Here is a 14,131-nt window from a genome sequence, read left to right on the forward strand (position 1 = left end):
ATGATTTAATGTTAGCAAAAAGGAAAATTTTAAAGTCCTAGAAGGAAACAGAAAAGTATTCCACTACATGTAATCTGTACATGTGGAAGGTCTTTCTAATGGTGACTCAAAAGCCAGAACACACAGATAAATTTATTGATTAATTTGCCTATATAATAGTGATACATATCTACATTACCAAAGTAAAATTTGAGGGACTTCCCTGGTGGCGCAGTGGTTAAGAATCCACCTTCCAATGCAGGGGACACAGGTTCAATCCCTGGTCCGGGAAGATCCCACATGCCGTGGAGCAACTAAGCCTGTGCGCCACAACTACTGAGCCTGAGCTCTAGGGCCCACATATGGCAACTACTGAGGCCATGTGCTGCAACTACTGAAGCCCACACACCTAGAGCCCGTGCTCTGCAACAAGAGAAGCCACCGCAATGAGAAGCCCGCGCACCGCAACGAAGAGTAGCCCCCGCTCGCCGCAACTAGAGAAAGCCTATGTGCAGCAACGAAGACCCAACACAGCTAAAAATAAATAAATAAATTTAAAACGTTAAAAAAACATTTTTTAAAGTAAAATTTGAATGACAAGCTAGAAAATAGTATTTGTAACTCATCTAATAGGCAAATGTCTAGTCTCTCTAACATGTAGAGTTCCTAGGAAATTGAAAAATAAAAAACCAACAACCCATTGTAAAAATGGACAAAACAATATAAGGAGAATCAACAGAAAAACAAATATATTAAACATATGAAAATAGGCTTAATGCCACTCACATGGAAAGAAGGGCATATCAAACAATTCTTAGATGTGATTTCTCTCCTATTTGGTTTTCAAAACTCGAAAGTATGAGACAAACAGGTGCCTTCATACTTCATTAGTGAAAATACAAAATGGCATAACACATGTGTAGGGAAATTTAGCAAAGAATGCAATGTTATTTCAAATAGCAAAGGTTGGAACAATCCCCAAAGGGCCATCAGCTGAGACATGTGAAAAAATAACCCCCTGCATAACTACACAAAAGACTACTATGCAGCTGTATAAAATGAATAAGCAAGCACTCTAGATACTGATATGGGAAAATCTCCATGACATATTGTTACATGAAAAGAACAAGATGTGGAGCTGTAAAAATAGTACACTACTTTTTACGTTTAAAAAGGAGAATAAATTAAGAATATATACTCAGATATGCTTATATTTGCAGAAGGAAACAGTGTAAGTATACTCAAGAAATAAAGTGATTAATTTTAGAGAACTGTGGGAGAATCAGGTGGACAAGGTAGAACCAAAATCTCTTAATATATGCTTTACCATAATTTTTTATTATGGTAAAAAACACATAACATGACATACACCCTCTTAACAGATCTTTCAGGGTATAGTATGATATTGTTAACTATGAGAACAATGTTGTACAGACCTCTAGAACTTTTTTATCTTGCATGGCTGTAACTCTGTACCCATTGAACAGCAACTCCCCATTTCCTCCTTCCCCTAGCCCCTGGCAAATACTATTATACTTATTGTTTCTAAGAACTTGACTACTTTAGATATAAGTGGAATCACATAGTATTTGTACTTCTGTGACTGGCTTTTTTCATTTAGTATAATGTCTTCATTGGTCATCATATATTGTAGCATTTTAACAAGATTTCCTTCTTTTTTTTAATCACTGAACAACATTCCATTGCATATACATATATATAGTATATAATATCTCTTCACACCTGTTACAGTGGGCTATTATCAAAAAGACAAGAGAGAAATTGTGTTGGCGAGAATGTAGAGAGAAGGCAAACCTTGCGTGCTGTTGGTGGGAATGTAAATTGGTGCAGCCACTATGGAAAACACTATGGAGGGTCCCCAAGAAATTAAAAATAGAGCTATCATGTGATCCAGCAACCCCACTTCTGGGTAAATATCCCAAGGAAATGAAATCAGGATCTCAAAGAGATATCTGCACCCCTATATTCATTGCAGCATTATTCATAATAGCCAAGATATGGAAAAAACCTAAGTATCTACTGATGGATGAAATAAGATGTGGTAAAAACTTACAATGGAATATTATTCAGCCATTAAAAAAAAAGGTAACCCTGCCATTTATCACAACATGGATGGAACTTAAGGGCATGATGCTAAGGGAAAAAAGCCAGACAGAGAAAGACAAATACTTGTGATATGACTTATATGTGGAATCTAAAAAAGCCGAAGTCATAGAAACAGAGAACAGAATGGTAGTTGCCAAGGCCCAGGGGAGTGGGAGAAATGGGGAGATGTTGGTCAAAAGATATAACCTTTCAGTTATAAGATGAATAGATTTTGAGGATCTAATGTTCAGCATGGTAACTATAGTTAACAATACTGTATTATATACTTGCAAGTTGCTAAGAGAGTATATCTTAAATGTTCTCACCATCAGAAAAAAAGGTAATTATGTGAGGTGATGGAGGTGTTACCAACCTTATTGGGGTAGTCATTTTGCAATATATACATGTATCAAACTCTCATGCTGTACCCCTTAAAGTAATGCAATGTTGTATGTCAATAACATCTCAATAAACCTGAAAGAAAATTCTTTTGGATAAATATCCAGAAGTAGAATTTCACGCTTTTTGAATTTTGAATCATTTGAAAGTATTTTTCTATTCAAAAATTAAATTTTAAAAAGAGTCCCCAATCTTCTTTACAGTCATATTTTTTATATTTACATTTTTAATTTTATTTTTTTAAACACAAAAGAACTTGAATGTAAAACATATGCTGGGGCTTCGCTGGTGGCGCAGTGGTTGAGAATCTGCCTGCCAATGCAGGAGACACAGGTTCGAACCCTGGTCTGGGAAGATCTCACATGCCGCGGAGCAACTAGGCCCGTGAGCCACAATTACTGAGCCTGCGCGTCTGGAGCCTGTGCTCCGCAACAAGAGAGGCCGTGACGGTGAGAGACCCGCGCACCGCGATGAGGAGTGGCCCCCGCTCGCCACAACTAGAGAAAGCCCTCGCACAGAAACGAAGACCCAACACAGCCATAAATAAATAAATAAATAAATAAATAAATAAATAAATAAATAAAAACGTATGCTGTGTTGTAGGTATGAGAGCAGGCTGCCCCAATAACCAGAGGTTATTATTATGCCTACATATGATTATTCATACGGAATTTAATTCTCAGATTGAACCTCAAGACTTTTACTATCTGTTTTATTTTAACTCACAAATGCAAGAAAGAAACATGGATTTTTCAGAAACTATCACCCATTAAAACCTTAAGTCTAACACAAATATCAGAAGCCCTAGAAATCATTAAAAGATTTTTGTACTGGAAGGAATTAAGTAGTTGGTAGCTGGATTAATTCCTTCATACATTCATTTTTTTAAGAAAGGAACGTATTATAATGTAAACAGTTGAAATCAGAGCACATTTTGAGGAAGACAAATGAGACTGAAATATTTTGATAAGTTCTTGCAGTGCCTAGGCCACCAAACATGACCCCTGACAGCCTTAGAAAAACTTTAGCTTGCAATGTCGTTGGCTTTGTACAAAACCATTTTCTAAAATATTTGAATCTGAATGTTATCTTGATTCTTCTCTTGTAACTAAACATATCTTACTTCCCTAAGGACAGATGGGTGCCTCAGACAGACTTTATCCACGTTCACGTGCTTAGAAAGACAAAATAGTAAGCATGTTCATAAATTTTGAACTACTATTCACATTCCAGATGTTACTGTCTAGATTCAGAGCGTCAATGAGCCCCTTCTTCCCTCCATAGCTTTGACTCACAGCCATGCACACAAAGAACTGGCACCGCAGCCTGCAGCTCCTGTCTTCCTAGCAGCACTGCCTGGGCCTCCAGAGACAAGAGGCTATGGCAGGAGCTGATGACCCTCAGAATGTCTGATTTGACAGAGGAATTTCTACCTTCCCTGAAGCAGACAACTTTTTCAAATGGGCGAGGACCATCCATGGCACAGCTGGCCAGTATATGAAGACCTGAGGTGTATGCTCTCCCTGGAGGTTCCCAGGGGCTATCTGTCCACCACAGTGATGGTCCTCACACCCTGCTACCACCCCATCGGGGACACACAGGGTAACATCTGTCTGAACATCCTGAAGGACAAGTGGTCCATCCTGTACGATGTCAGGACCATTCTGCTCTCCGTGCAGAGCCTGCTAGGAGAACCCGGCACCCATAGCCCTTTGAACATATGCTGGCAACCTCTGGAAAAACCCCACAGCCTTTAAAAAATACCTGCAAGAAACCTACTCAAAGTAGGTCTCCAGCCAAGAACCCTGACCCAGCTGTCTGACTGCTCTCCTTGTATTGTCTTTTTTATATTTTCCTTAGATGGTCTGTCCTTTCCTTGATTTCTGTATAGGACTGTGTAACTGAAACTGTGCTGTTGAGATAGGCTGGGACCTGGGACGCTTTACCAGAGTGCTTGCATTTGGACCTGGACAAACGGCTACTGCAGCAACAGCATACAAAGAAACTATAAGGAAGTAAAAATAACTGCACGCATGTGCAGTCGAAGTCGGGGCAATTATGAACAATAAGATACACTTCTGAGTAGGGTACTGGCATGACCCCTGCACACAGCATCACCAAGGGGGAGGGCAGACCACCTAAGCCACCCCTCCAGCCCGACCCACCAATCTGCCTCTACCCTCACCCCATTTAAGGGACCAGCCTGCCCTCCTCGGAGCGTGAGCAAGGGCACCTGTTTCTTGTTCTCACTCCCTCCTGCTGTAGCATGAGTCCCAATAAAACTTTGCCTGAATTTCTCATCTGGCTTCTTATCAGTTTCTATTGATTAAAGTGTCCAAGGACCTGGGTTGGTAACAGTGTCATCTTTGTTTTGTTTCTGTTTTTGTTGTTGTTGTTGTTTTGTTTTGTTGTTTTTTGAGATGATTTTTTTTTTGAATTTTATTTTTTATACAGCAGGTTCTTATTAGTTATCTATTTTATACATATTAGCGTATATATGTCAATCCCAATCTCCCAATTCATTGTTTCTGCTTTTTAATTTTAAGTCTCTGGTTGAGCCCTTGTGATGAATATGTTAAATCAATACATTTTGGATTTGGACAACAAAAAACAAAAAACGAGTCCACTGGGCCAACTATCACCTTTTCATCCAAAGCACAGAGCCCCCTAGTGCTGGGGTGAAGAAATGCAGCAGGAATCAAAGGTCATAATGGCATTTCCCAAACCACCTCCCTGAATGGGAGAGAGCTGGTCCAGAGTGGTACCCAGCTAACATCCAAACCATGTGAGACTCAGAAGAGTAAGCCTGAGGAGGAGAGACTAACCTGAGTCTGCCAGAAACAGATCTTCTCTGGTCAACTTAGAGCATGGAAACAGGGAGCCCCAAGCAGACTGCACATGGGCACAGGGAGACCCAGGAACACAAGAGAGGGGATGTGGCATCTGCTTCCTGATCTGAGGCAAAGAAACTGTTGCAGAAACTCGGCCTCTGCTCACCCGTGCCGAATAGAAACGCGGAGACAGGGTTTTGGGTGACGTAGAAAAGAGTAGCTTTTATTGCTTTGCCAGGCAAAGGGGGCCACAGTGGGCTAATGCCCTCAAGACTGTGTGACCCACCCTGGAGAGGGTAGTGAGGAGTTATAGTGTTCAAGGAGCAGGGTGTAATCAGCTCATGGACAATTCTCGGATTGGTTGGCATCAAGGTGAAGTTTCAAGCATCGTCAACCTTCTGGTTCCAACCAGTCTGGGGTCTATGTGCTTGTGGTCAGCAGTTTTCATCTGGTGGGTCAGCTTCCTGTACAAACAACTTAGGAATGTGTGTCAGGCCTTTATCTATGTCTTTCAGGGAACTGGGAGTTCGGTGATTCTGCGATGTGGCAGAATTATAGTCTAAATTGTTACCAGTTCCCCAGCCCAACAGCTATTGTCTCTACATCTTCACATTTCCCAATCATTCACTCTTGAGTCAGCATTTTGCTTCAGAAGACAAGGACTTTTGTACACAGTTTCAAAACACTAGTCCAATGTCTGGATCAGTGGATGTCAGGCTTTCCCCCAAGTTCTTCCCCCTAGATTACTCCTCATTCTATGAGAAGGAGTGAATACTATTCCCAGGGAGTGGAATTTAAATATGTATTTCTCTCCCTTGGAAACTGAGGTACAAGCAATTCTCTCTGAAAAGACTAGGGGGTTCTTGGAAAGCTGTTCTTTGAACAGTCCCTCTCAGAACCCAGCTGCCATGCTATGAGAAGCTCAAACTGTATGAAAAGACCACACACATGTGGGCCCTAGGGTAACATCCCCAGCATCACTGACCAGCCATGTGAGTGATGCATCTTGTACATTGCAGCTCCATTGAGATCCCAGATAACTGCAACTCCAGCCAACATCACATGGAGCAGAACCAGCCAGCCTTGTCAATCCACAGATTCTTGAAAGATAATAAAACTTTGGAAATGTTATAAATAAATTATGACTATATTAGATTATATATTACATATAAATTTAATTGGCAAAAAAGATCAATGCTTTTGTATTATCCCCAGGACCTCAACCGTACAATCGGATGTGTATGTTCCTGAAAATAAGGGTACGCCTTATTTTATTAGAGTAAATCTGTACCTGACTTTGGTGGATATCATGAAACTTTAGCCACAGAAGTGTCTACAGCCAATAAAAATTCAGAGCTATAGAATGTAAAACTACTGCTGTGCTGATAATAGCTAGCACAGATGTTGACAAAACAATAGTTTCCAACTGTGGATAACAAACATCCTTCTACACTGCAACAAATGAAGCAAGTGCAGTAAAGCAACTACCAACAAATGACCCCATTTATGATGAGTTTGGCCTTCTAGCCAAACTCTTGTCAAAGCAAAAATTTGCTTGTTGCCACTTGCTATGTGACTGTAAATTTCACTTTGGAACTGGTTTTGTAATGCAGTCTATTGAAAGCTTTCATACAGCCATATTAGTACTATATGGGTTTGGAAATCAAGGAGACAAAGGGAGGTGTGGGGTGTAAAAAAAGATATTTTCAAACCAGTGGCCTCTAATTTTACAGACTTTGGTTGGTGCCCAGATGAGGAGGGGCACAATGTAACTGCATTCTACCAGCTTTGTTTTGCATAGGCACAACCTGTAATCAAATGCAGAAATACAGCCGCTTTCTTAGCAAAAATTTTCTTAGTATTTCCAGTGGAATCAGTAATTTACAAAGCAGTTCTAAGTGAAGTACCCAGTGAAGAGCCAAGATTGTAATGACTTTTAGAAATCCAGCTCTAAGAAACGAACAAGTACTCTTCTCAAGCTGCATGAGAAACCACCCCAGAATATGAAACCACAAAGGCAAAATAACAAGCCTTATCATAAACAGCCCCTACAAAATACAGAAGAATGAGGCCAAAAGCTGCAAAACAGGAAGCACATCACAAAATATCTTCTCTCAGTCAACATCATGAGACCCTGAGATAAAGGGGGGAAAAAGTCCGGAACCTAGAGAAGAAACTTAAAGTGTTACTGACCAGGGTTCTTGACCTTCCCCAATCAATAGAAATTGACCAGAGGCCAGACGAGAAATTCAGGCAAGACTTTAATCGGGGCCCCTGCTGCAGCAGGGGGGAGGGAGAACAAACAGCAGGTTCCCTTGCTTGCTCGCTCCCCGAGGGAGGGGCAAGCTTGTTTCTTATATGGGGTGAGGGTAGGAATGTGTCTGGGGGTCGGGCCAGAGGGGCGGCTTAGATGTTTTGCTCGCCGCTCTGGTGGCGTTGCGTGCAGGGGGCATGCGCAGTACCCTGCTTTTGCTCCCGACACCCTGTTTTTGCTCCAGGCTCTTCAAAAGTGGCAGTTGCGTGGGTTTTTTGGGGTTTTTTTGGTCTCTTTGTATCCTTTGGGTCCAGAATTTGCCCCAACTGCGCATGCACGCAGTTATTTTTAGTCCCATATAGTTTCTTTGTATTTTGTAGCTTGAGGAGAGGTGTGTCCAGATGCAATGTTTGCAGCATTGTAGCAAAGGGTCTCAGGTTCCAGCAAAAGGTCTCAGGTCCCAGCCTGTCTCAAAAGCAATCAAACAACTTGAAAAAACAGGCAGCAAACAGAAAAAAAAAAAAAAAAAAAAAAACAGTTGGAGAAAATTCAAAAAGAGACAGACCTTCTCCAGGAGCTAGAAGATTTAGAATTGAGTCTTTTAAATATTCATAGAAAACAAGTTGGATACCAGAAATAAGTACAAATATATCTCCTTGTTAAACCTGATGGAGTACCTCAAACATTCTTTGGCCCACATTTGATGTTCATCTTAGTTTATTTAATATTCTGAATACACAGGAAATGTTTCAATGTTTGTTCAATTGATTTTTCCAACCTTTCAATATAATGTGGGAAGGATGAGGAGTAAGGTCTTTTTGTTTAACTAAAGCTTGATGAACTAAAAGAGATGTCATTATCTACTAAGTGACAGAATCTCATACACAGGAGTTAAAACGACTTAAATTTTTGATTTTTTCAAGAGAGGAGACCAAGGAAAAGAGAGTGACCAAAAAGGGAGACGAATTCTGTGTGCTGACTCTTGTACTCTGCAGAACCTCTGGTAAAGTTTCTAAAAGTGAAAAAAGAAAGGCTGAATATGAATAATTGTGTGTGAATGCGGGTTTTTTAAAAAACAGTAAAAACACTGCATTAGAGTCATAGGCTGAAATAGAAACAATGCAAAATTTCATAGGAATGAGGAAACAGAGAGAAAGCTGAAGAAGAAGTAAAGAGAACTCTTGGAAATAGTGGGGAGGACTTTGAACTCTTACATTTGTGTCATTATAGCTTGGACCAAATTTCACCAGTTCATCAAGGAATGGGGGATCTCAGCTGACATCTGAGTGACAAATTATAAATTGAGGGCTTTGGACGTATTAAATATCAGGATATAATTTAACAAGGAGTCTTCTGTCACCAAGGATTTTATAATATACTTGGGGATACACACAAGAAATAGCAAGCACTGATCTGGCTGTGCATAGAACATGACAGAATCAAATAGGGGCACATGAGTCAGCCTTGGGTGGGTCAGGAAACTTTCCTAAAGAAAGAGATGAGATTTAAGATGAATCCTTAAACATCCATGATGAATTGGGGTAGTCATCCACAGCGTGTGTGTATGTCTGGGGAGGTGGGGGAACTGGGAGAAGTGCGAGAGCTGCTGTAGGAAGCAATTCAGGCAGAAGGGCAGGACGCTTGGGTCTGACTATAGGAGTGAGAATAGTGGAGATCTAGATGGATGCCCCAGCATTAAGAGCTTTGCTTAAAATACCAAGGAGTCTGGAATTTATGAGGGCAGTTTAAGAAGCATAAAAGGATAATCAGCAGAAGAATATCATGACTATATTTCTTCCCGGTTTATTGTGTTTTTATCATTAAATGGGTGTTGAATTTTGTCAAACTTTTCTTCTGCATCTATTGAGATGATCATGTGATTTTTGTCCTTCATTCTACTAATAAGGTAAAACACATTGATTGATATTTATATATTGAACCAACCTGGCATTCCTGGGATAAATCCAAGTACATACTTCTTTTTATAAGTTGCTGTATTCTATTTGCTAGTATTTTGTTGAGGGTTCTTATGTCTATATTCGTAAGGGATATTGGTCTGTAGTTTCCTTTTCTTGTAATATCTTTGTCTGGATAATACTGACCTCATGGAAAAATTGTGAAGTCCTTCCTCCTCTCTTATTTTTTTAAAGTGTTTGAGAAGTATTGGTGTTAATTCTTCTTTAAATGTTTAGTAGAATTCACCAGTGAAGCCATCTGGTTTTTCTTTGGGGGCAGTTATTTTAATTGCTAATTTAATCTCTTACTTACAGGTTATGGGTATATTCAGATTTTATTTCAACTTGTGTCACTTTCAGTAGTTTGTGTCTTTCTAGGAATTTGTCCATTTCACCCAAGTTATCTAATACGTTGGCATACAGTTGTTCTTAGTTTTTCCTTATATCCTTTTCATTTCTGCAAGGTCAGTAGCACTGTATTCTCTTTCCTTCCTGATTTTAGTAATTTTAGCCTTCTATTTCTTGGTCAGACTAGCTAAAGATTTGTTGATTTTGTTGATTTTTTTCCCAAAGGACCAAGTTGTAGTTTCGCTCATTTTCTTTATTGCTTTTTATTGCCTGTTTCATTTACTTCTACTCTGATCTTTATTATATCCTTTCTTCCACTTGCTTTATGTTTAGTGGCTCTTCTTTCTCTGATTTCTTAAGGTGGAAGATTACTTTATTGATTTTTTAATAAAGGCATTTACAGCTTTATATTTCCCTCTAAGCATCATTGTGTTAGCTGCATCTCATAAGTTTTGGTATGTTTTCATTTTCATTCATCTCAAAATATGTTCTAAATTCCCTTGTGATTTCTTCTTTGGCCCATTGGTTATTTGGGAATGTGTTGTTTAATTTCCACATATTTGTGTCAATAAGAATTCAACCTATTTTTTAATTGGATGGTTTGATTTTGGTTTCTTTTATATTGAGTTGTATGATTTCTTTATGTATTTTGGGTAATAACCCCTTATCAGGCACATCATTTACAAATATCTTCTCCCATTAAGTAGGTGGTCTTTTTGTTTTGTCGATGGTTTCCTCAGCTGTGCAAAAAGTTTTTAAGTTTAATTAGGCCCCGTTAGTTTATTTTTGCTTTGTTTCCCTTGCCTGAGGAGACAGATCCAAAAAAATATTACTAAGACTATATCAGAGTGTTCTGCCTATGTTTTCTTCTACAATTTTTATGGTTTCCAGTACTACATTTAGATATTTAATCCATTTTGAGTTTGTTTTTGTATACAGTTTGAGAAGATGTTCTAATTTCATTCTTTTACATGTAACTGTCCAGTTTTCCCAATGCCACTTATTGAAGAGACTGCCTTTTCCCCATTGGATATTCTTGCCTCTTTTGTTGTGGATTAATTGACCATATGTGTGTGGGTTTATTTTTTGGCCCTCTCATCTGTTCCATTGATCTATGTGTCTGTTTTTGTGCCAGTACCATACTGTTTTGGTTACTGTGGCTTTGTAGTATAGTCTGAAGTCAGGAAACATGATACCTCCAGCTTCGTTCTTTTTTCTCGGGATCTTATCTTGTAGGGTAGCTCTGCAGGTAATAAATTCTTTCCACTTCTCTTTATCTGGGGATGTTTTAAATTTCTTCTTAATTTTTGAAGAACAGTTTTGCTAGATAAAGAATGTGGGGTCGATAGTCTTTTCTTTCAGCACTTTGAATGTACCATCCTATGGACCACTGGCTTCTATGGTTTCTGATGAGAAATCAGATGTTAATCTTGTTGAGGATCCCTTGTATGTGATGAATCACTTCTCTCTTGCTGTTTTTAAGATTCTTTGTCTTTTGTAGTTTGATTATAATGGGTGTGTGTCTCTTTGAATTTATCCTACTTAAAGTTCATTGAGTTTCTTAGATGTGTACATTAATGGTTTTCATCAAATTTTGGAAGTTCACAGCCATTATTTCTTCAAATATTCTTCCTACCTCTTTCTTCTCTCCTCTGGCAATGTACATCACATTGCTCAGCCCACACATTCCCCACCTCATGCAGGTCCAGTGTCACCTGCCCAATCATGGGTAGCACTCTGGGATCTGTTCCTGCCTTCAAGCTGAAGGGAAGCTCTGGGAAGAGGCACAGAATGTCTTCTAGACTTTATTCTTCCCATGTACCTGGCTCTAATACTGGTTACATCTGTTTGTCCTTGCTGTAATGACATGCTCAGAGTAGAAGATTCCTGAACTGGCAGAGGCCTAGTGAAGTGACTGTCACCCAGTTTAAAGGTCTTCAGGCATCAAAGATGCAAAAACTTCACCAGAGTCAAGGTATTTAAACATTTTCATTTCCTCTCCATGGAAGCATGCTCTTCCCCCAAGTCAGAAAAATAGGAATCAGAAGGAGGACGTGAATTCATAATATAATTCATCTTTATTATTTCACTCAACTGAATATATTTACACACACTTTCCAGAATTTGTCGTATTAAGGGTTATGCAGGGTACAAAAGTATTAATGGTGACAGTCCATGCTCTTATAAATGGGTGAATCTTGAGGTAACCTGATACTTTGAAATTTTTAAAAAGCTGATGATGACATAGATCATGTCCTCAAAGCATGTGTAAAGCGGTTAATATTGAAAACATCTGACCTTCCATCTAACTGGGAGGAGACTCCATAGTTCTCATATGTCACCCACACCAGGCAGCTCTCAATATAACCTACTCAGCCGTGAGTAGGTTCCACCATCTTGGAACCGTAAGAAGCAACCTTAAGTAAGGAGGCTGCGTGCCGATGGGTGGGGGCAGAAAGGCAGAAAGAAGCTGGAACGTCGATGCCACACTGGTCCCAGGCTGCCTACTCCTGGACTTCTTAATGTAAGACACTATAAACCCCTAATGTGTTTAAGCCATTATTATTTGACCTCTTTGAGTTTTAACCTAATTCCTAAGCCTCAGGGACAAGGGGAGTGGGGGAGGGAGGGAAAAAGAAAGAGAACGAGAGAGAGAAGTATAAAGGAGTTTTCAATAACTTTTTCTAGAGGAAATCTAGAATTTTACTTAGAATTTTAAATTTTTGCAAGATTGTCTAATCTTGGCAATTTTACCGTGCTTCTAATTTTTGTTCTAGTCTATTTCACTGGGAATGATTGGCAATAAAATCTTCTGATACTTCACAGACTCCTGTTCATTTCCTCAGGGACAGCAAAGGAAGGTAGACTAGGTCCCACTTTCCATTCCAGCTTGGACTGGGGAAAGAAGTAAGGAGAAGCCATCATGTGATGAAGAAAGGAAGGCCTGAGTGCTGCCGCCGTGGAGATGGAGAGCTCAGGGCACCTGGCAAGCAGTGCTGGGCATCAGAGAGGCCCACAGGAGTCCAGCGTCTCCATTCTGCCACACCCAGGAGTTGACTGGACATTGTCTTACCTTCATGTATCTGAATCCTCTGGTTCTTATGTGACTATCTGTATTCTGAACTCAGGCTGGCCTTGGCCTCAGTCCCAGTGTCTGTCCTGCCTCCGATCTGCCTACACAGATGAACTCGATTCTGATCCTTAATATCAGCCTAATCTCTGAAGCCTTTTCCCAGATTTCCCCACCTTATTTTTTCTTTCTCCTTTATTATCCCCTACTACCTGCCCCAGCCTGACAATTTATTTACTTACAAAGAGCTGAAGCACCACAATGTGATATGCATTTACCTCTCAAGCCCTCAAAGTCATGGACCCTCTTCCCATCCCACCAGTCTTACCATGCCCACCCCCCATGCTTGTAGCCTGAGGGTATCTCTAACTTAAAGAGACCCCAGGCATTTCAGCTTGCTATAGCAACTTAGCTTTTAAATTATTTACTAATGTGGGGCTTCCTACAGTAACCTACCCTTTAAGTTATTTAGTAATTTTACAGTAACGTACTTTTTAAATTATTTAGTAATTTTTGGGGCTGAAAATTTTTCATTATTTTGCCTACATTCCCCCATGGATGGGGATATTCATGCTCTCCACGGCGCTTTATCAGGTTAGTGACCTCTGACAAAAGCTCTCTTGCCTGCTCTTCCCTGGCTTGGCCAGTTTCTTTGTTATTAAAAGCACAATATCTCCCCTTACATTTCTCAATGATGTCCCTAAGATATCTGTTATCTGTGTTTTTGACATAATCTTCAAGCTTCCCAGTCTCTAAGTCTTCCTTCCGGGTAAACAGCACAATCGTGTATTTCATAACTTCCTCTCCAAAGATGGTCTTTAATTCCGCCACTGCCTTTTTGTCCTCTTGAGTGATCCGTCCTAGCTGTAATACCAGGACCAGAACCGTACTCCCTTCTTTATAGTAGGACAAACAGCGTCTGACCTCCTCATCTAGCTGGGATGGACCCCCTTCAGCTCCGGACACCAGGCAGGGCAAGGGAGTGTCCACAACCACAACATCCTGCCCATCCCACGTCCTCCAGCCGCTCTGGCATGTCTTGGTGACCAGCTGTGCTCCCAGCTGAGAGTGGAACTCCGGCCTCCCGAGGATGGTATTCCCACTGGCACTCTTCCCAGCCCCGCTCCTCCCCACGAGGATAATACACAGGGACTCTGTTGAAAAGAAAGCAGGAAAGATTCATGACCAC

At 40.2% G+C, this 14,131-nt stretch overlaps 1 protein-coding gene and 2 pseudogenes across 3 annotated transcripts in view; 2 read left to right on the forward strand and 1 right to left on the reverse strand.

Annotated features, from left to right (window-relative positions):
• The first annotated feature begins 3,877 nt into the window (after positions 1-3,877).
• On the forward strand, positions 3,878-4,293 carry LOC118900404 (annotated as a pseudogene).
• Positions 4,294-6,883: 2,590 nt separating this feature from the next.
• LOC118901168 lies at positions 6,884-8,576 on the forward strand (annotated as a pseudogene).
• Positions 8,577-11,931: 3,355 nt separating this feature from the next.
• GIMAP8 (GTPase, IMAP family member 8) overlaps positions 11,932-14,131 on the reverse strand; it is a 31,851-nt gene continuing 29,651 nt past the window's right edge. For all 3 annotated transcript variants that reach the window (XM_036864487.1, XM_036864485.1, XM_036864486.1), the window contains one exon: positions 11,932-14,096. In XM_036864487.1, the coding sequence (XP_036720382.1) occupies positions 13,420-14,096 (677 nt within the window). In that variant the 3' untranslated portion in view covers positions 11,932-13,419. The remainder of the gene's footprint in view (positions 14,097-14,131) is intronic.

The sequence above is a fragment of the Balaenoptera musculus genome, chromosome 9 (assembly GCF_009873245.2).
Source record: "Balaenoptera musculus isolate JJ_BM4_2016_0621 chromosome 9, mBalMus1.pri.v3, whole genome shotgun sequence".
Classification (NCBI taxonomy): domain Eukaryota; kingdom Metazoa; phylum Chordata; class Mammalia; order Artiodactyla; family Balaenopteridae; genus Balaenoptera; species Balaenoptera musculus.